The sequence below is a fragment of the Gallus gallus genome, chromosome 2 (genome assembly GCF_016699485.2).
Source record: "Gallus gallus isolate bGalGal1 chromosome 2, bGalGal1.mat.broiler.GRCg7b, whole genome shotgun sequence".
NCBI classification, from domain to species: domain Eukaryota; kingdom Metazoa; phylum Chordata; class Aves; order Galliformes; family Phasianidae; genus Gallus; species Gallus gallus.
The window spans coordinates 114,509,903-114,531,631 of NC_052533.1; the positions used below are offsets into that span (position 1 = coordinate 114,509,903).

The following is a 21,729-nucleotide window of genomic DNA, read 5'->3' on the forward strand; positions in this document are numbered from 1 at the left end:
GGCGGGATTGGCCGGCGGCTGCGCCGCAAGGCACGCCGGGGACTGCAGTTCAGCGATTGCAGCACGGCAGGCTTTCGGCGTGGGGGCATATGTGTGCAATCCCTTGCTGAAGCCCAAAGCAGTTAATCCCTCGTCCAAAAGAATTAGACAGGTAAATTAATGGTCAGGTAAATTTATTTTAAAATGAGAAGATTTTAATCTTATTCCTCTGAAATTGTGGAGCTTTTATTTTGTTCCGGCTGTCCCACTCACCACATTTGAGCTGTGAGTTCTCAGGTGCTCGCCCTACATCTCCCGCGTACAGTAGTAAGTACTTTAGTAAAGCTTTAGCAAAGCTTTCAGCATCAGAAATAAGACGCGCGCCCCGGCCAGGCCCTGAGTGCTCCCTACAGCGGCACCTCAGAGGCGCCGTTAGGTCACCAATGAGCGATCCAGGCCGCCGCTCCCCCAAATCGCCCAGCATCCACTGCAGGGCAGCAGCCGAACCACGCAGCCAACGGCAGCTCCTCCAGGGCCGCCTCTTATTGGCGGAGGCCGGTCACGTGTTCGGCGGACAAGGTCTGGCGCGGTGGCTGCCGGGTAAGGTCGCTCGACAGCCTGCCGAAGGGCGGTTGAGGTCCCGCCTCCCCTCAGGCCGGCCGGCTATTGGTCAGGAGGGTGCCGGCGCGGCCGCGGATTGGCTGTTGGCGGGGTCGCGAGCGCAGTGGGAGAAGCGGGTGAGAGTGCGGCTGAGTGTGGCGGTGGTGACGGTGGCTTCTGAGCCTGCCGAGCTTCCCGCGGCCCGTCGGGGCGGGAGCGGCGCGTGAGGGGAGAGCGGCAGCCGGAGCCTCACCGGTGTATGTCGCTGTCACCGCGGTGAGCCCTGGCGGCGGGAAGTGGGGTGAGGTGAGGTGAGGTGGGGGTGCAGGCTGCGGGGAGGCCCCGAGGGGCGGTGGCGGGCAGGTGCGGGGCGGGCAGCCGGCTTGGCGCTCCCCCGGCTCCAGGCGGGGCTGACGCGGCTGTTCGCGGACTGAAGCTGTCCGAAAGTGAAGCCCTCTTCTGTTGCGGTGACAGCTCGCAGCGAGTTATGGAAAGCAAAACAACGCGGGGAGGGTATGGAGGGCTTAAAGCAGCGGTTAGCTGCCGCCGGTTCAGAATCAGCCAGGTCACCGGCTGAAATCCAGTCGCGCTGTGTGGGAGCCCGGAGTTGTTACTAAGAGACGTTATGGCGGAAAAAAGCATAGAACGTTCTGAATGCTTTGCCGGGCAGTGGCACCCCTTTGTTAATAGAACCCGCGTTTTCTTGCTTCTCAAAGCGGTAGCAGGAGTGGCACTGACAGCAGCGACTGGGGAGCTCTGTAAGTCTGGCAGCAGAGTGTGGGTGTGTGGTTCTGTTCGTATAACGCCTTACTGCTTGGCTTAGAGATGGGGGAGAGTTTTGCTTCTCTTGGATGCACGTATTGTGTTCATTTCTTGCTGTAGACTTCATGATGATACTAACTTACCCTTCAGCTGTCTCTGTAGTATCCGCTGACTTGGATCAGCCCCTGGGCATACCTTTCCAAACAAGTGTTTCACAAAGGAATGGGCACTTCGTTCTTGGCGTCTTCCGAGCCAAAAAGCAGACTTGTGCAGTTGGCTTTGACCTCTGCTAAATACCTCCATTGCTTGTAAGTGGTGTGCCGTGATATGGTAGATGGCCTGCTCCTTTATGAGAAGATTCTGCCCTCCAATTGGTGTCCTGTAACCATATATTTTTTTTTTTGCTGTTTTTGCCTTTTTATTAATTCTTTAATATGCTTCCTGATGGATATAATTTGGATATACTTCATTAGATGAGCGTGGGTCAGGTGTCAGTCATAAAGACTTTGAAGATATGCCTGGCCTAGTTTCCTACTGAAATAAGGAGGAACCTGCTTTTTTTCTTTAATGTAACTTTTTTATGTGCTTGGTGCTTCTTTGAAGCCATACTCCTTTGAAACAAAAGTACTTGCTTATGTTATGCATACCCTTTCAGTGTAGAGGCTAGACCTTTTATTTTTCATGGTCTTGTTTACACTTCATATGTGGCTGCACCAAGAGCATTAAAGCATTCTCTTTTATTTTTGCATGGATTTTACTTCGAGAAACTTCTCTTAGCGAGACAAATATGAATATCATGTTTCTTTTTAAGAGAGGAAACTCATAGTTTGAAAGGGACTTGTATTTTCCAGTGTTGTATTTATCCACTTAGAAATATTTCAGTTTGAAAGCGGTTGCATCTGGCTTTCCTTTCTTTGCATTTTCCATGTGTAGCACCCGCTTGAGAGCCTGGCAAAGGGTTTCATTTCCATTTCCTATTTGCTGACTGCTGTGCTTGTGTGTACAGCTCCCAGAGCCTTTGTATTTATCTCATTAACATTTGATGAAGTGGTGTTATCTGGCAGCCTTGTAGCCTGATATCTGATATGAAAATATTGAGTGATAACTCCAAAAGTGATCGGGAGAGGTGAGGGCAAAGGAGAGTTCAGCGAGGCCAAAGTGAGAACCCCGGCACTCAGAAACGTAGGACTGCTCATTTCTGAACCGGGGAATTTCTGCACACTTCCATATCAGAAAAAAAGCTCTTGAGCACTGTTAATTTTTGTGTACATAGAGTTGTATAAGTGAGCAAGCTGTGGTATTCCCACCCTGCCTGCTTTATGCACTGAAATGCCATTCTTTGTGTTATTTCTCCTCTAACCTCTTCTGGGAATGTTACCTGTGACGACTACTTACCATTATAATCGTTTTGCTTAAGCACATGGAAGTATCACATTTTGTAGTAATATTACCATCACTTTGGGGCATTTTATTGCAGCATTTTGAGTTGTGGAGGCTTCAAAGGAATTAAGCTACTATTATTTTTAATTTAGTGAGCACCAGGAAAATAAAGGATAATGAAGAAGTCAGAGACCAGATAAAGCAAACAGTATTTTAAAGGACCTGTTATTCTAGGTTACTAAAAGCAATGAATGTTTAACTCCTGAGATTGGCACATGTACAAGGTATTTGCTAATACTTTCACTCTTGCTGTCCCCCATTTCATGTGAAATGACCCTTTCTGCTCTTGGCACGCAGAATAATTGTGAAATAACTGAGATTTGTGAAGAAAAATAGTGTGCAGGATAGTCTGGGAGAAAGTTCACCTTCCCAGTTGATCAGAACCAAAATTATCATTGCTTTTTCTTTATTTTCTTACTAAAACTTGACTGACTGCATCTCAGCATTTTGGTACAACTTGGCTATCTTTTGAAAAAGCAATATATCAGGGTAGAGGGAATCATCTCTGCCCTTGTGAGGCCTCACCTGCAGTACTGCATCCAGACGTGGGGCCCCCAGCACGAGGAGGGTGCAGAGCTGTTGGACTGGGTCTGGGGGAGGGCCACAAGGATGGTCAGAGCACTGGAGAGCCTCTCCTACAAATAAAGGCTGAGACAGTCGGGCTTGTTTGGCCTGGAGAGAAGGCGGCTCTGGGGAGATTTCATGGTGGCCTTCCAGTACCTAAAGTGAGCCTGCAGGAAGGATGGAGAGGGGCTCTGTCAGGAACTGCAGCTTATAGGCAGCCCGTTATTCTTTCCTGTTGCTTTTCCATTTAATCTCTTAATGATTGGTTCATTTTTGTGTTCTCTTTTTAATAAAAAAACCTGATGTTAGTCCTCTGCTAGCTGGTAGAATAGTGCTTTTTCCTGGGTTATTCAGCAATAAAAGGAAGTCCTGTTAGGAAACGTGTTATTCTTTCTGTGATGATGAGAAACTAATATCAATTTTTGTTGCTGTATTTAAGCCTCTCTGGAAGAAAAAAGCCAAACAAAACCTGTAAGGCTGCATGGTTCTTGCCAAGTTTCCACAAGAAGTAGATTCTCACTAAGGAACTGTTAACTGCTGGGGGAAAAAAAACAACAACCTGAAAACATTTGTAATGGAAACAGCGATGATTTCATTGTGATGCTTGTGGGCACTTTCAAACTGCATAGCTTTTCCATCTCCTGACTTTGTAACTTCCTAACTAACAGTTCCTTGCTGCCGCGTTGCCTTAGTCATCCTTCTGTCTGTAATGGCTTTAGCAACACAGTTGTTCATGCTACAAATCTTTCCTTCAGGGTGCTTCAACAGAGTGTTGTTTCTAGCCTGATACACAAAACAAACGTAAACCTAAAGCTATAGCTTTTGCTTTCTTTCTTTCTTTTTTTTAAGATGGCACACAATTCTCAATGGCATCCAAGTTGTGACTGGTGTAGAACATGTTTAAGGGAAAGATATGCAATAAAAACATCTTTAGTGGATGGTAGTATGTATAAATAGACACGGTTTGAAATCTGGCCAACTTTATAAGTCACTTGAGTATTTTCAGGTCCCACATCGACACTGTTTCCTGTCTTTTTCTTCTATTAGTCATATTTCCACGTTTCTGTTGTGGGAAACAACAAAGCTGTCAGAGAATGTAAGTGAGAAGAAGGGGTCTGCTTTCTGGAGTTTGTTTTTGCATAGAGAAGAGTTTCAGCTAGGAGTGTGGCCCTTGAATCATAGTGTTGGTCCGTGGTTGCAGGTATTCCATTCGAGTTGAAGTGAGCAGTCATCTTCCCAGTGTTTTAATCATTAACTTTGCAACAGCTTTGACTTCCTAAAAATCATACTACAAAAACTCTTTGTTGCCTCTACTAGGTCAGTCTTCTGGATAACTGTACTTTGCAGTACTGGGAATTGTGTGGAAGTGTCTTGTTTTCAGCAGCTGCTTCAGAAGCTTGTTTTTAAAATACATGGAGCAATTTTCTTCTGTGTATGACCACGGCGTGCTTCTAAAATGTTTGTTTCGTGTTTCTTTTTTCAGGACTATGGAACCTCTGCAGCCCTGTAGGTTTGGAAGGCTTAAATCCAGGTTTGGAGGAACTCTTTCCAGTCCAGATGATTCGCTGGTTTAAGTGCTTTATGAGGATGATTTTTGAACAAGTTGGACTTAACATGGAATCAGTAAGTGTTTCAAACTTGATTCTTTTCTTTTTTTTTCCAGAAAATCAGGCATTGAAAGCACTTTGTATATTTTAGTTCACCCTTGTCCATTCCAGCAGAGCACTTTAAATACACTCAGTATCTGTATGATTCTGCATTGCTGACCAGGTATGCAGTTCCCTACTCAAGATGCTGAAGTACTGAGTAATGTATGCATTAAAAAATATCATGTAGTTCCTTCTAGCTCTAACAGTAAACTGTTTACAGTGTAGATGATGCTTTTCGTTCTCCTTTTTTATGTGTATTTTGAAGATGAAGGAAAATTTTCAACTGACTTTTGACAACGGAATTCATTCTTACAAGTCCTTACTTCTTTGCTTTTATCTTAGAGATATAAAGAGCCCCATGAAACTGAGATGATGATTATTATTGCCTCCCCTTTCCTCCTGAACGTGTTACTGTATAGAAGAGCAACATGGCTGTGTGTTTCACAAGGGAAATAGAGGAATGTGCCTGCATAGGTTTCCTCCTGAACAAAAGAATATGGGGAGTTTTCTGTCAATGCTTAGCAGAGAGAGAGATTTGCTACATATCATCTTCTGTCTCGCTGGGATCTTTAGGAAGCTATTTTGAGTAGAATTGCTGTCTCCAATGCAGTAATCTCGATAAGTTATAAATATATTTTAATAAGACGGAATTCCTTACCCAGTATGTGCAGTACTTATTGAAGATGGTTCTTACTTTGATGACTGTGATAGACCACTCAGGAATTCGCAGACAGTAGAACTGATATATGTTGTAGGTTACCCATAATAATCAGTATTTTAGGATTTTATTAGAACTTAAATCGGAGATTGCATGGAGTTCATAACACATAACATGGATTTCATAACACTGAAAATTCAGAGCACAAGAATATGCTTACTACTGTAAGTGCTGGCATGGCTACTGTCAGCAACATCTTTAGTCTGAATGGGGGGACACAAGTTTTTAATCTCTCTTTCCCCCTATTCTCTGTTTGTCTCAAGCCTGGGATAATGTGGTTACATTTCCAAATGTCAGCCATCCTGGAGAACAGTAAAACACTGATGCAATAAGAGGGTATTACTGAGTAATAGTCTGCAGACTTGCTCTGCCAGTGCTTCAAGTCAACAAGGAGCTGTGTGAACAGGACTAGAGCAATGCTGAGACTTATTAGCTCAGCTGGGCAGTGCCGACTTTATTGGCATACCTTGAGGCACAACTTGTGTGCAGTTTTCTGAAAATACTGTCTAGGCATATCTTGAATCACCCAAACTGAGTCATTAAAAACCTGAAATGCATTTAGGCACCAAATATTATGGAGGATACGGGTCCCAGTCAACCTTTTGTCTGTGATCTGAGCAATCTCTAAACAAGTTTTACTGCTTGTTTGAAATGTACTGCACTTAGGTTGGCAATACGGCACGTAGTCCAGGCTCTTTGCTCTTGTGGAAGTACTTCCATAATTAATCAAGCATTCCCTTGACAAGTATTTTTTTCCAATGCAACATCACTTTGAGGCTGTTGTCAACTATTCTGCTTTTAGCAGCAGAATCTACTGTGAATGGTGAGACTCTATTACTGCACTACTGCTTATCGGTGACTTATTCTTGAGGGCTCCAATCTACTTGCATTTTGTTCAGCTGTATAGACTACAATAATGTGGTCATCCCAAATGGGAGGTTGTTCTTTGTGGCATCTAAAATGCAGTTCCCGGAGAGGATTCTGTAGATTGAAAAAAACTATTCAAACTTAACTGGTATTAAGCAAGAGAGTTTGTATTTCCTATAATGAAAAATTGAGTCTGAGCAGATCATTGGCAACGATGAGAATCTGATGTGGAAATCTAGCACAGCATATGTGCTGTGCATATGTGCATTTATTTTGTCAAAATGTATACATTCCATTAAAGTCAGAGGAAAGAAAGATGCTTCAGTATAGAACTAAGCAAAATGTTTTTGTGAAGTTTTTGAAATAGTATAATCTGGGGATAAATACTGTGAAGCATAATATTTTGTTCTTAATAGAACCCTCTGAATTTTACAAGTAGCAATTTTTGTGTAGTATATCAAAGAGTTATTCAGTGGTGTGGTGTGAAACTCCCACAGCATCACTACGCTAACACACAAGCAGTACAGCCATGCCATATCAGAGTTGTTTCAATAGATCTGATCCATGCTACTCATACTAAGATTTCTGTTTGGGGCAACCTTCTAACAGGGTGTTGAGTTTGCTTAAAGCCACGAGCCTCTAAAACCTAAGATCTGAATAGTAAATTTGTATCTACAGTCAGAAGTAAATATTGTCCAAGTATTTTTAATTACCAGACAGCGTTCTAATTGTTTATTAACCACATGATCTTGTATGTTAGGGCATTTGAATTATCAAGTATTTAGTTTTTCCACTTTTCTCCTTAATTCCACAGTTGCACATTCTACCTTGTACCAGCTTATAGTCAGTTTCTATTAAGACTCGTAGATACTGTTCCTGTGTTAGAAGAGCTCTTACTTTAAAAAAAAAAAAAATGATTTGGGGAATGTGAAATTCCATAACACCCTGGAGGTGTTCAAGGCCAGGTTGGATAGGACCCTGGGCAGCCTGGTCTAGTGGAGGTTGGTGGCCCTGCCTGTGGCGGGGGATTGGAGATCCATCATCCTTGTGTTCCCTTCCTACCCAAGCCATTCCATGATTCTGTGATGCTGGATTTTTCATGATTGAATGTATTTTCATAAAACACCCTAAAAAGCAGTGTATGACTCAGTGCAAATTCCTCATTGTGTTAAAAAGGGGCAAATTTTGCTTTTGAAGATCACATCTTTTGAATCCTACTGCATTACTAGATTTATTGCTTTGAATTTAAACTTAATGTAAAGGCTGTCTTGAACTTAAACAGTCATAACTGTGCACTGTATTCCTAGCAAGAAACGAATAACTTCTAAATCATATGTACATTTAGTACAAGCATAGTACAGGAGGATAAAGGAGAACTGTTCCAATATGGTGATTAGTTTTTTTATCTAACATCTGACTTTTTTTTTTTCTTCCCAATAGGTACTTTGGTCAAGCAAGCCGTATGGTTCATCTCGGAGTATTGTAAGAAAAATTGGTACTAACCTTTCTCTAATACAGTGTCCAAGAGTTCAGTTTCAGGTAGGCAGTCTCAACAGTTTAAAACACAAGTTTCAATGTACAGATGAAGTTGATTTACTCTTGCATCAAAAGATTTTAAGGAAATCTACGGCTCATTTAAATAAATTGGCTTGAGGGTTCGTGAAAGCAGAATTAGATAAACCTGCCATATAGGAGAATACTTTTCTTCAGTTCTTCTCACTTCCAATTCAGATTTTTACCTACTATGGACTCTTCTATGTACTGCCTAAAATGCTGACCAGTGTTGCTGTAACACACATAACAAAACTTGAACTGTTTTCCTGAAGAAAATGGAACTTCTAAAATCATAGAATCATAGAATGACCTGGGTTGAAAAGGGCCACAGTGGTCATCTAGTTCCAACCCTCCAACCGTGGACAGGGTCGCCAACCACCAGACCAGGCTGCCCAGAGCCACATCCAGCCTGACCTTGAATGCCTTCAGGAATGGGGCATCCACAACCTCCTTGGGCAACCTGTTCCAGTGCCTCACCACCCTCTGCGTGAAAAACTTCCTCCTAATATCTAACCTAAACCTCCCCTGCCTCAGTTTAAAGCCATTCCCCCTTATCCTATCACTATTCACCCTTGTAAACAGCCAGTTCCCCTCCTGTTTATAAGCTCCCTTCAAGTACTGGAAGGCCACAATGAGATATCCCGGGAGCCTTCTCTTCTCCAAGCTAAACAAGCCCAGTTCCCTCAACCTTTCCTCATAGGAGAGGTGCTCCAGCCCTCTGATCACCTTAGTGACCCTTCTCTGGACCCACTCCAAGAGCTCCACGTCCTTCCTGTACTGGGGGCCCCAGGCCTGGACTCAGCGCTCCAGATGGGGCCCCACAAGAGCTGAGTAGAAGGGGACAGTTCCCTCCCTCTCCCTCCTGGCCACCCCTTTTTTAATGCAGCCAAGAACATACAGTTTTAAAAAGTTATTTCTAGGAAAAAATATCAATTCTTAAGAGAAAAACATTTGAAACTTACTTCTGAAAATCAGTACTAAAGACTAGGCTTAAAAGGCATTCAAAGGTGGGCAGTTATGTAAAAATACTGGGGAAAGTAAAGAACTTTATAAGAAAGTAAAAAAATTAGTTACAAGATAACATGAGTACCCTTCTTGGTTTTTTTTGTTTTTGTAGGAGGCTGACACATCATAGGTGAAAGGGGAACGTCCATGCTGTGCAGCTTTCTCATTTGTTATCTTGTAACTTTGACTGCAACTACTGGGAGGTTAAAGAGCAAGGGCAAAAACTTAAGGAGGAGAAACCCTTGCTTTTTATAACAAGTTGCTCGGGAACAGATGGGAAAGTGAAAGCTGTTGCACAGGATCTTTCCAACTCTGAGAATGCTGTGCATAGGGGATGGGTATAGAATTGCAGAGATTTAATGCTCGAAAGTCATGCTGAGGGAGGAATGTTTCTTGGGTTGAACGAGACAGGAGAACACAAAGATGAATGGTGGGAACCATCAGCCATACTAAGGCAAGGTAATTTTTACATAGCTAATTTTTTCACTCTTATGTTACTCTCTGTGTCCTATATGAGATGTATGAATAGTATTTGAATTTAAAATAAGCCTGGAAAAATCAAATAGTTCCGATTACCATAGAAGCCTTTTTGTGCTGATAGTAAAAGCCATGCTAACATTTTTGCTCTCTGAGAGACTTGAGGGCCAAGTATCTCCCATCATAAGTGGCTTCAAGAAACGTGAAATAATAAATGTATACATTGCTGGAGGGGGGGTTGTGCAAGTGGGAAGGACAACAAAATGGCATGCTGAATTTGAGCGTTTAGGTATATAACTAAGAGTGATTATGCCAGCAGTAAGTACAGCTGTGTGTGCCTCATACTTGAAAAAGTGCAGTCCTGCGCTGAGTCTGATTCACCCTGCTGTGAAAGCTATACAAGGGGAGAGAATATTTCTTTGTAAAAAATTAGCCAAATAATGCCTTCTCTCAGTACAGTACACAGAAGAAGACATTCTGGTTTTATGTACTTGCTGAGAGCTGTGAGGTGCATCCGGGGAGTTTTTTTTCAGAATACTTTTAGTGTTGAAATGTAAAGATATGAAAAGTTAGCTTTGCTTTGATTTTGTCCACACTAAATATAAACATCCATCTTCTATAAGATGTATTTCTGCTTTTAGGAACCCTTCCTTGCCATTGTCATGGTTGATTGAATTTGAAATATTACAAAATGGGGTCTTAATGCATATTAAATTTTAGATGGTTGATGCAGGCTTTTTATAATATATTTGAGAATAATTATAACTGTTTCAGTTTATAAACTGCTGAACATGTAGAAGTGTGATGCTAACATCTATCTTTTTCTTTATCTCAGTGTTAAGATTCTGTAGTGAAGTTCAGTACCAGTCTTGATCCCGTTTATGCTGTTGCAACTGTGGCTTTCCTATAGCTGTCTCTTCCTTTTTCTTTCTTGCCAGCTTTAGCTATATTATGAAAGGACCATGCACTGAACTTTGCTGTAAGTCACTTTATCCAGAAACCAAAGCAAACCATACTTGCCTCATCTGGGGGTGCATGCATACCACCGGTGTTTCTAACTTTATCTGAGACCAATAAACATTCTACAGGCTTTCATTTTCTTATGATAAATGGATAGAAGGTATTGAAAGAGCATCTCTGTTTATGTTCATTCTTTTCTCCTCGCATGCTTGAGGTGTGTGACTGCTGTAGTACTTGTCTCTGTGGATTTTGTCCTCATCAGTATTTATTGCTAAGTGCAGCTCATGGATTCAGGAAGCAGTGGCAGAACTTGAGTGTATATGGCATGAACAAATGAAGGTGGTTCGTAAAGCTGTTTTGTATGTCATGTTTTACATTTACCTGTGGTCTTTAGGAGGAAAAAAAGTTGAGCATCAATATAGCTGAGGTAGATTCAAACAAACAAACAAATACACTGAAGATGGGAGCCTTCCTCTTCCAGTGTTACCAATCCAGCGTCTTCCAGATATGACATCTCTGTTGTAGTCCCATGCTTCTCTTACTTTTCTGATACACACCTTATAATTGAATACATGCTTCCTAAGGAATTGATGTGAATGTAGCAAACATCAGTGCTAACCTGAAAAATCATAGCAAGTTTGTCCTGAAGAAGTATTTCCAAATGTTTAATATGCAAGTCTATTAGTAATTTGAAACTTGAGTTTTTTGTTCTTTCTTAAATGTGTAAAAGTATTTGTCCTACTTTCCACTTGTTGGAGCCAACAAGAGGTAGGAACCCTATTTTGACACCAGCTAAAAGCAGTTCAGTGTGGTTTTGTTTTTCACACATTCTTTGTCTGCATGCACACACGTGTATGTGAAGCACAGACACACACTAAAGAAGGAAAAAAGTCTGTGAAGGAAAAGGTTGGGGAAACAGCTATACATTACCCAGAGAAAGAAAAGCAAGCTAATTCTACTCCTTCATCCAATCCCTGCCATCCAGTGTTTAATAGAATTGGGCCTCTGTTTTCAGCGGTGATTTCTCCATTTCAGGCGTTGGCAGAGCAGTTGTCCAAATGTTCCTCAGCCAGGATGTGCTGGAGGGCATTCAGCAGGGTTCTTTAAACATCGTTCTACAGACAAGCAAAAGTTTTAAGAGATGAGTGCTGGCTTTTAACTTCCAAGCTCAATTAAAAATCTTGCCTCAACTTGAAATTCAGAACCCACTTCTGTGGAAGGCCTTCTCATTTATAGGGATAGAGGAAAGAAACATCTGCATATGGAACAAGCAGATTCTCTTTACGTGTAAATATGAATAAAAAAGTAAGAAGTAACTTGCATCACAGTGTAACAGAAGGCTTGCTACTGGATGTTGGATTAGAAGTTACTTATCTCATGATGCAAGAAACCTGGCTGTGGTAAATGCATTCCTTACTGTTGCTTTCTAAAATGATTTCTGATGCAAGTACATGTAATACCTTTATTTAAATGTACCTTCAGCCTTTTTGTGGTAATAGTTCCTCACACGGCCATTGCCATTAGGAAAATTGGAATGGCCTGCAAGAAGCAGCTGCTGTATTACAGAGGTTTTTAATTACTGTTAGCTTTAATGCATCTGCAGTGGTCGTGATAATTTTATTTTAAAAAAGAAGAAAAAAATCCAAGGAAACCTCAAACAATGACAGTCCTGACATGCAATACAGCATGCTCCAGACTGTTCTGAAGAGAGGCAGGCTGTGATGGTATTAGGCACAACTGTTAACGTGATAACATATTACCATCTGTGCTGATGCTACCTGGAAAAAACCCTGTTGTTTCCAAATGCTCGAGCAATGCCAATATATACTCCTAGGAGCTGTGATAAAGGCTCACACACAAGTTGCAAGAGTAGTCATCTTCACCTCATAATCTCAATTTCCAAAGCTGTTTGTGACAACTCCTAGGGGAAGAAAAAAATAACAACAAAAACAGAACTTCTGTATTTCTGGAACTTGTGTATCAAAGGCTACAACTAAAATATGTGTGCGTGTTCTTCGTAAATGGTTTACAATAGTGCTAGCATTTCATGGTTGCTGCTTCATTGTAGTTTCTTCTTAGAGGAGTGAGTTGCCTTTAAGTGCTAGCAGGATGAATCAGGGCAGTCTTTAAGAGACTATTAAATGATACCACCATCTTTGTCAATGTTAGTAGCTTCTCTGCCACTACCAGCACTTAAACACCTGCAACACTTCACGTGCAAATTTGGCACGTGGATTATATGTAACATATGCAATAGAGGTGGCGTAGTCACACTGGAAATAAATAACTAAAGGCAGCAAACAGAGCAGGAGGAATTACTGAAAGGTATTTCAGTAGCTTTTATTTGCTAAAGTACAGAGACCAGGCTGGCCTCAGTCACTGGACTGAATACACATGTCCTTGTGTGGCCTGGGGAAGCAGCTGATATTTGAAAGTAGATTTGAAACCATTTTGTATAGTTGTAGTTATGGAGCATATATTGATGGCCCAGACAATTTGTCAGATTTCCATTTGGGTCACTTAACCGTAAATGGAAGAACTGTTCCAGTCTCTTGAGCCTTGTTCACCTTTGGCTTCAGAAAGCTATAAAGCTAGCAGCAAAACTGTGCTGCAGAACAGTCTGTTTGGCATGCTGTAAATGAGATTTTTTAGTAAATAGTTTATTCATTCCATTATAGATCTGTCATAGCTGTCATTGAAAGTCCTCGTGATGATGGAGTTGGTAGAAGGAGATTTTTTTTCCCTGTGTAACAGACATGGCTTAAGTCTCATACAGAAATTCTGAAGTTGTAGGGGAAGGGAAACACACTACTACAATTTCTCTGTCACAATAATACTAAGTTAGTGTAAAAGATTAATAGGTAGAAGTAGTAATTATTTTCTTTTTGAACTACTGGTCGTGAATGTCATTAAAACATTGGAGTTAGTACAACAGAGTACTTCAGAGTGTTGATGTTTGTCATTAAGGTAACAATTTGCTTTGGACTTCTAATGTTGAGTGTCATGCCATAGTACGTGTAGCTAGTCATGAATCTCAACAACCAATATAATTTCTGTAAAATATTCAGATTAGATTGAACAGTGTGTGAGATTTTACACCAAGCTCAGGACAGTAACAAGTGTACTGAGTCTCTTGATGTGTTTTGTGCATGTATGTGTTAATAGTTACGTGCAGCCTCACTAAAAGTATTGGATAAAACAACTGTGAAATAGACTGGGAATAATGTTTCTAAAACTTTCAATCTTGTCTTTAAAATTTAGCTTACTTCTCAAGCCGCAGAAGGAAATCATCCTCATCAATTTAGAGAAGATGCAGTGGCTTCCTTTGCAGATGTGGGATGGGTTGCTCAAGAGGAAGGCGAAGTCTCTACAAGGCTCAGGTATGCACTTGGATTTTCTCTTTGAAGTTATGAGCTGAACAAAAGAACCAGGTTCTCTCCAATGAGAATATTCTGTGCTTTACAATTAATGCAGAGCACTTCTGGACTGGGAGATAGAAAATGCAGGAACTGGGAGAGAATAAGTAGAGATTACAATAACAGGATTATGAATGAAAGACTGGTTTGAGAACAGAGAAGGCTGTAGGTTTTATTAACGTATTTATTTCAGAGATAAGCTTCGCACAACCTTGTTTCCACAAAAAATGTCTACTCTGGTATGGTACAATTGCTTGCACTGATTCTTCTCTAGTTCTCCAGAGGTTTCATTAGTGTGGGGCAAGGTATTGTAAGGCTTCCTGACTAACAGCAGTGATCATTCTGACAATCCAGTCACTGTCACATCATTTTTCATCCTTCTGGTTAGAGCTTTGCATTCTACAGCAGATAATTTTAAAATTACAATTTATATTTTATCTTCATCGTTATAATGAAGACTGGCAGGGAAACGTGTGAGTACCTGTGTCCAGAATTATAGCATAGATACTTCTGGTGTTGGACAGGGAGTACTGCGTAGCACCGTAGCTGCATGAAACAGGTTGACCAAAATGATGACGTTCTGTTTTCTAACTTACCCAAATGACTGCTCACACCAGCCTGAACCAGGGGTACAGTTGTGTAGTGCAGAGAAAGCTTTAGTTCAGACTAACCTTCCAGAAACTGTAGGAGTGATGTACTGCTGAAGTGCCTGCATGCAAAGTGTGGTGGTGCAGGGTGGGACAGGTAGATATGAGCTCAGACTAAAAGAATCCTCTACGTAAATACTGACCTTAAGGCAATGTAAGCTTCTAATGAAGCACTGCAGGTGACTTACTTAGCAAACATGAACGTTTTCAGTGTGGACTACATAGCATCATGCACAACTGTGCATGATGCTATGTAGTGCAGCGTACATAAGGTATTTTTCAGTTTTCCAAGCTTTCCAAGTTCCAAAACTGCTGCTGTGGGCAGGGTTGCTATCCACTAGGGCAACGAAGCTGGGGAAGGGTCTGCAGTACAAGTGTTATGGGGAGCACTTGAGGGAACTGGGATTGTTCAGCCTGGAGAGGACTCAAGGGAGACCTCTCTACGAGTGCCTGAAAGGAGGTTGTGGTGATGTGGAGGTTGGCCTCTTCTCCCACGTAACAGTGATAGGATGGGAGGTGATGGCCTCAAGTTGCACCTGGGGAGGTTCAGGTTGGGTATTAGAAAAAATTTCTTCTCAGGAATAGTGGTCAAGCATTGGAACAGGCTGGAGAGACACGGGTTAGTGGGCGTGGTGGTGAGGGGTTAATGGTTGGACTAGATAATCTTAGAGGTCTTTTCCAACTTTGATGACTGTCGTGGTTTTAATGGGCACAGATCTATCTAGATAACTCCGTGACAATGACTCTGTCATTCTAGATCAGGTTGCTCAAATGCTTCATCCAACCTGGCCTTAATCACCTCCATGGTTGGAGCACCCACAGCTCCTCTGGATAATGTCTGATATTTTCTGTCAGTGTTGTGGAAGACTCAATTGTCTATCAAATGCTACAGTGAGGTGATCTGATTTATGATTACCCATTATCATTAATCTGTATCAGCTCTACTCAGCCCATTTTAAGATGTTGCTGTCACCAATGAATATACACTGTTGGTGATTGCAGATGTTCAATAATCTCTGTGTTTAACATAGCTTCTGCCTTCATGTGTGAAGGCAGCAGAGTTGAGTGTTCTTGCTCTTTGTGAGAAGAAGGGAAGCTCACAGACTGTCCTAAATTGTATGAAGCTTTATTTCTCTATAGTTGTGTTTGTTCTTAGAAACCTTGACATAAGATCCCCTCCTATTTATTGATAAGCAGCATCAAGTTCTATGTGCTCCATTCTCCCACCACTGATAAAAAGGAGAGCAGAAATGGAACAGAAGTCCAGAGGTTTAGAAACAATATGAAAACATGCCACAGAACTAACAAACTCTTCCTTCTTTAAAGGAATCAACTACCAATGACTATTGGCAGCTTATGGAAAAAATATAGTAGAATTTGGACCAAAACAAATTTAAATCTTAATTTCAACAGAAAATAAAATAGGCATGAGGCAGAGGAGTAGATTTGGGGCAGGAGGGAATTAATGCCTTTTCCCTCTGGAAATCCAGTACTCCTTACAAAGCTGGCTAGGTAGAAAGAGAAGAAACACCAGCCAGTAATACAGCCAGAAGGAATGCAAGGCTCTTACTTACTTTAAGCTATATAATGTTTTGGTGGAAGTGATTGGTGTGAAGACAATTTTTGTCAGTCCTTCAACTTCTGTTCTTGGTTTGCTTTAGGTTTTACTGATCGGAAAGCCTCTAAAGAAGAATTTTCTGGTGTTTTTTGTTACAGGTCAGAAGTGTGGTCGAAAACAGCCCAGCCCCTTCCAGGTGAACTACATCAGCCTGGACATTCCTTGGGCAGACAGGACTCCGTACCAAACCTGTTACACGAAGAACCAGCACCCAGGAGCACAGTAATTGCAAATGAAGAAGCTATGCAGAAGATCAGTGCTCTGGAAAATGAACTAGCCACTTTAAGAGCACAAATAGCCAAAATTGTTATCTTGCAAGAACAACAGAACCTGACAGCAGGTATTAGATCTACTGTACTGTACTCTTAGCACAAATTACTTAATGAATTGTCTTCTTTACGTTCAGTACAGCGTTAAGTCATTTTTGTGAGATACTGCAACACTGAACACTCTGCATACTGCTTTGGTTAGGTTGGTAGATGGACATAGCACCTTAATGGAGGGATACAGAGTATTTCATAGAGTCACAGAATGGCCTGGGTTGAAAAGGACCACAATGATCATCGAGTTTCAACCCCCCTGCTATGTGCAGGGTCACCAACCACCAGACCAGGCTGCCCAGAGCCACATCCAGCCTGGCCTTGAATGCCTCCAGGGATGGGGCGTTTCTGTGAAAGCTCATCAGAATTCCAATCTGCAGATGAGAAAAGAAGTATTAGCAGCTTTCAGTGCAAAGCTAACGATAAACAGCTGGGATTTAACCAAGTTAAATAACTACTAAGACCTAAATCTTCCTACCTGGAAGTAGACCATCTCATACCATGTATATATAGTCATGTAAGTCACATAGTCATGTAAGAGGCTGATTATGCTTCTGGAAGATGTAGTATATATCTCAAGCTTATGAAATAAATAGCAGAAAAGGAGCTTGTTTTCTGGGATCAGATACACTGTTCTCATGGAAGTCGTTTCCTGTAGTAAGCACCATAACAACTTTTCCTTCTTTCCCTCACAACTAACCACCACTGTCCATCCAATTCTGAGTCTCCAATCTGCAAAGGTTAATGGGAGAGAGAGCCGTTGCCAATTGCAGATAGCAGCCATTCAGTTCTCACTGACTCCTACCAAGTCTTTGTTTTGCCTGTCCTCGTGGTTTTGTTTAGTTTTTGCTTGTGAACTGATTCTTCCTTAACTGTTCAAATACAAAATGGTGAAACAGTTTTAAAGGTCACTTGGTTTCATTCCTGAATTGTAGTTCTTGGAGAAAGTCCCACAGGACCTTAATTTTCCTCATTCTCCCTTTTCCTTCATGTATGAGGAAACTTAAATTTTGGTGTGACTTTATCATCTTTACCTCCCTCTTGTGGTAGAACGTGGTAACAGTTGTGTGTGAATACCCTGACGCAGAATAGCCTCCTGTATTGTCTGTATACATATTTATACTAGATACTCTAGGCCTCAAAACTCTGACATAGCCTGGTTTTAGCAGTTTCTTAGGGGTGCATTTCAGCAGAGGTTTCTTCACGTATTGGTGATTTCTACTGCTGTAACTTTATTTAATCTAAAGAGAGAGGAAATATCAAGTCAAGGTAGTTCAGACATGATTGGCTGTCCTAAAAAAATCTGTAACCTCAAAGAGCTGGAATTTAAGCTTGAATTTAAGCACGATTTAAGCTCTGTAATATACATTTTAAAGTCTCATACGGTAATTTCTGGTGATAAACTGGAATAACCATCACGCACATGGCAGACTACAGGGGAGGAGTTGGACCAGATGACCATTAAAGGTCCCTTCCAACTCAGACGGTTCTATAATGTCCAGCTCAGGGCCTGCCTCTCAGAAGTAAGTGAAATACTGATAATGTTAAAAGCTGGATTTGATTTGAAAGACACGGTGACATCCGTCCCAGTGCAGTTTGAACTGGGAATTCAAGGAAGGATTTTGATGTGGCTTTTCACTGATATCAACTTAAGAAGTCATGCGACAATCTAAAGAAGGCAGAGAGACAACTGAAGCTATTTTAATCATATTCTTATCAGAGTATTTGTGAGGTATAAGGGGTATTTACACGGAAACTGACGTGATACGTGTTTTGTTTGCAGCTGGGCTAAGCCCTGTTGCCTCAGCTGCTGTCCCCTGTGTGCCACCGCCGCCGCCGCCGCCTCCCCCTCCACCGCTCCCTCCCCCAGCTCTGCAGCAAAGCATGTCTGCCATTGAGCTCATCAGAGAACGGAAAAACAGGAAAACAAACTCTGGCCCGATTCCGACAGAAAATGGGCCGAAGAAGCCTGAAATACCAAACATGCTAGAAATCCTCAAAGACATGAACAGTGTGAAACTACGCTCGGTGAAAAAGTAAGATGTTTGTTTATATTTACTTACTTTTGCATTAACAGTTTGCTTTTATGGCTGAGAACTGTTCTAGCTTGGGGGAGATGACAGTGTAACATTTGACAAACGAGAATAGAAATGAATTCATGACTTCTTAATCTTTGGGCTACGCTGAGGTTTCTCAATTACCTTTCCAGATCATCGGGAGATACAAAACCGAAGGTAGCTGACCCCACAGATCCTGCAGCTTTAATAGCAGAAGCACTCAAAAAGAAGTTTGCTTACCGATACCGAAGGGATAGCCAAAGTGAAAGTGACAAAGTAATTCCCAAGTCTGAAACGAACACGAAGACCGAAGTGGTGCTGGTGAGTATTGTGCTTCTGATTGCTTGGACAAATCATCATTTGCTCGTTGCCTGGTAAGCCCAATAAATCTTTCTGCCAACAGACAGAAATACCAAGGAATTAACAAACCTACCCACAAAACTCCATGAAGTACTGCTGATATGTTAGGATTTGTGGCAGTCACATTTTGTTTCTAGTATCAGCTCTCAGGATTGTGCGCTGGTTTGGCTCAAGATTTAAAAATCCCTTCTCAAGTTTTCTTCTTTAAACAAGAATCTCCTGCTGCAATGAAATGTGGTATGGTAAATACTTGATTCCTGTGGGCTCATACCAGAAACAAATGTGAACTGTGTTTGCCTGTTACTACCAACCTTAACCACTGTGGGAGTGCATGTGCCATTTCAAAGCGTTTACTTACAAAACAAGATAATGTAGATCAGTGATGTTAGTAAGCAGCCCTCGAAGCCCTGTGCTATAGAATCAGAACAAGAAAGTGTAAAACTCCAAAATCTAAAGCAATTTAACCAAAAGAGTTAGCTGTACTCTGAATTAGTTTGAGAAAAGTAAGACTTCTGAGCCTCAAAGTCTCAGGACTTGCAAGTAGTTCAGCTTATTAATGCTGACTGACTGACTTGCCTTCTGGCTTAGGCCTTTCAGGTCACTAACTTTTGGGCTGTTCTTCACAACTTCAGGGCTATATTTTCCCCCCACATCAATCCTTTGTTTCCAGCATCAGGGCTTTAAGATAAAAGGCTGAGTTGGCAACGTTTGCAGAGGAGCAAGCTCATAAAGGAGATTACCACTGCCCAGGTTCTGGTTTTACGTACACCTTGGATGGGTAATAGTTCAGCTGGGTCTCTGCTGAAAGCAATCAGTGCCTTTCTGGTTTTCTTCTCAGTTTGGACCGCACATGCTGAAGTCTACAGGAAAAATGAAGACTTTAATTGAAAAATCGTAATGTTCTGAGATGACCACGTGAAAGACTGTCAAGCTGCTTTGTCTGAAGTCTCCCGTGTTGCAAATAGCATTAGCGCCCAGTGGTCTTATGCAAAGCAGAAGAAAACTGATGTGAAATGTAAAATTGAGGAACTAAACATGAAGTTTGAGGTGCATGTTTGCATGTGATTTACCACAAGGAATAAATTCGACCTTATACTCAGGTATTAATTTTTGTATCCAAACCTGGCTTTTATGTAGACTTACATGATGGTATTTGTTCAGTAACACTATGTTATCTCTACGCCATTCCTTGTGTAGAACTGACTGCCTTAAAACATTGTGTACATGTTAATAATGACAGCGATATTTCCTTACGTTAATCACTCATTTGAGCTCTAATGGTAACTTGCACTACAGTGTTTACTTTGATACTGACATGGAAAAAGTCAGTGTTTCTTTTAAACTTCATTTTAGCAAATTTTAGCCCCCCTCCCAAAAAAAACTGAGTACATTCCGCTTCGTTCTGAACAAAGAAAAACCTGAAATCTGCTGCAGAAGTCACCTGGTGTGAGACTTTTAGTAGCAGCACAGAGCTGCAGCGGTAAGATAGCAACACTTACCATCTTGTGGCCAGCATAGAGTGCAGTGCTGCGGGGCCCTCAGTGCTGCTATTGCAGCAAACCTGAACTAAGCAGGAGGGAGCAGCAGAGAGAAACGATGACTGTCAGAGCAGGCGTTAGCCAGCACAGCAGCGGTGTAGATAAAAAGGCAGAAAGTAGCAGGGGGTGCGAGCTGCCCAAAGTATACCGCTCACCTCAGCCGTGCTAAGTGATGGTTACAGACACCTTTGTATTCCCAACCGGGTAGGCTTTGAGCTGTTGGGGATTGCACAAGCCCTCGTGGTCCTCTTTGCGGGTGGCCACGGTTGAAGCTGTTGCACATAATGGTTTTCGGGGGAAGTCCTTCAGAGATTTCCCATAGCAGTTCTTTGCTGGCAGACCTGCACAGAGCTACTTTGCTGTCCAACCCTTATGCCTCTGTCCACAAACGTGCAGGACTGAAGCTAGAACCAGAATTCAGATTGAGAAAAGCTGCTGAGCAACCAGGGAGCTGTAACTGCTGCACACCTAAGCGAAGCCAGGGTTTGCTCTGACTGCAGCTGGGCTCAGAAGAGCTACGTGTGGCTACTCCACGGTCTGCCTGCTACTCAAACAAGTACAAGTGCCTTTTAGAGCTGCTGTTCTCTAGGAAAAGAGAAACAGAGCACATTGGAAGTAAAAACAAGTGAATGGCTCCTGGGAGGTTACTGATGACGACTGAAGCTTTGCTGCTGCTTGTAACCGGGATGTAGGTTGTATGATCAAGGAGGATGTCTTCTGGTGTGAAACTTGAAACGATGTTAATATGTACACAATATAAATCCTTTTCAGAACGCTCTGCCATCAGTTCTACTGATAGGCCATTCAATATTCCATGTTCTTTTAAACGCCTTTACAACACTTCTTCAAAAGTTAATTTTGGGTGTTTTGTATTTAATGCTCCGTTGCCGTTAATATAAAATTAAAAGCATTTAAAATAAATACTGGGTATGTGATTTGTGGTACTCTACAAATGATGTCAGCCACAGTCAAGTATAGTCTACGTTCTATGACAGTGACTAAAAATACATTGGCAGCCTGCACCTGTTTTGGAACAGGACTGACTTACCCTGAAGCTTCTCATACACTCCTTGTACCCACCTGGAGGTTCTGGTCAGTCCCTGCATGCACTGCTGTGGCACTCACTCCTCTCCCCCGAGGCCACAGCTGCATAACAGCCGGCCCAGAAAACCTCTGCTGAAGCAACACTTGTTGAGAG

At 41.9% G+C, this 21,729-nt stretch overlaps 2 protein-coding genes across 11 annotated transcripts in view; one reads left to right on the plus strand and one right to left on the minus strand.

The window, feature by feature from the left end:
• Nucleotides 1-495, minus strand: part of ARMC1 (armadillo repeat containing 1) — a 30,802-nt gene extending 30,307 nt beyond the window's left edge. For both annotated transcript variants that reach the window (XM_015282726.4, XM_025147335.3), the window contains exon 1: nucleotides 253-495. The gene's annotated coding sequence lies outside the window, so the exon portion shown is untranslated. The remainder of the gene's footprint in view (nucleotides 1-252) is intronic.
• Nucleotides 38-21,452, plus strand: MTFR1 (mitochondrial fission regulator 1). Of its 9 annotated transcripts, none has more exons than XM_040675085.2 (8): nucleotides 38-579; nucleotides 4,829-4,968; nucleotides 8,020-8,118; nucleotides 13,837-13,955; nucleotides 16,355-16,596; nucleotides 18,360-18,612; nucleotides 18,786-18,954; nucleotides 19,832-21,452. In XM_040675085.2, exons 1-8 carry the CDS (start codon nucleotides 423-425, stop codon nucleotides 19,889-19,891), a joined length of 1,239 nt encoding a protein of 412 aa, XP_040531019.1. In that variant the 5' UTR covers nucleotides 38-422; the 3' UTR covers nucleotides 19,892-21,452. The 9 variants fall into 9 exon arrangements, with proteins under 9 accessions (XP_040531019.1, XP_015138210.1, XP_040531068.1 ...); XM_015282724.4 differs by having other exon boundaries at nucleotides 38-151; XM_040675134.2 differs by lacking the exon at nucleotides 38-579 and adding an exon at nucleotides 686-716.
• Nucleotides 21,453-21,729: the final 277 nt, after the last annotated feature.

What these genes read in the sequence shown, in the direction of transcription:
- MTFR1 (XM_040675085.2), top strand. Translation starts at nt 423, where the DNA reads ATGAGCGATCCAGGCCGCCGCTCCCCCAAATCGCCCAGCATCCACTGC. An exon ending in TCTGGCGCGGTGGCTGCCGG is followed by an intron (nt 580 to 4,828) that starts GTAAGGTCGCTC and finishes TTCTTTTTTCAG; the next exon opens with GACTATGGAACCTCTGCAGC. An exon ending in ACAACAGAACCTGACAGCAG is followed by an intron (nt 16,597 to 18,359) that starts GTATTAGATCTA and finishes TTTTGTTTGCAG; the next exon opens with CTGGGCTAAGCCCTGTTGCC.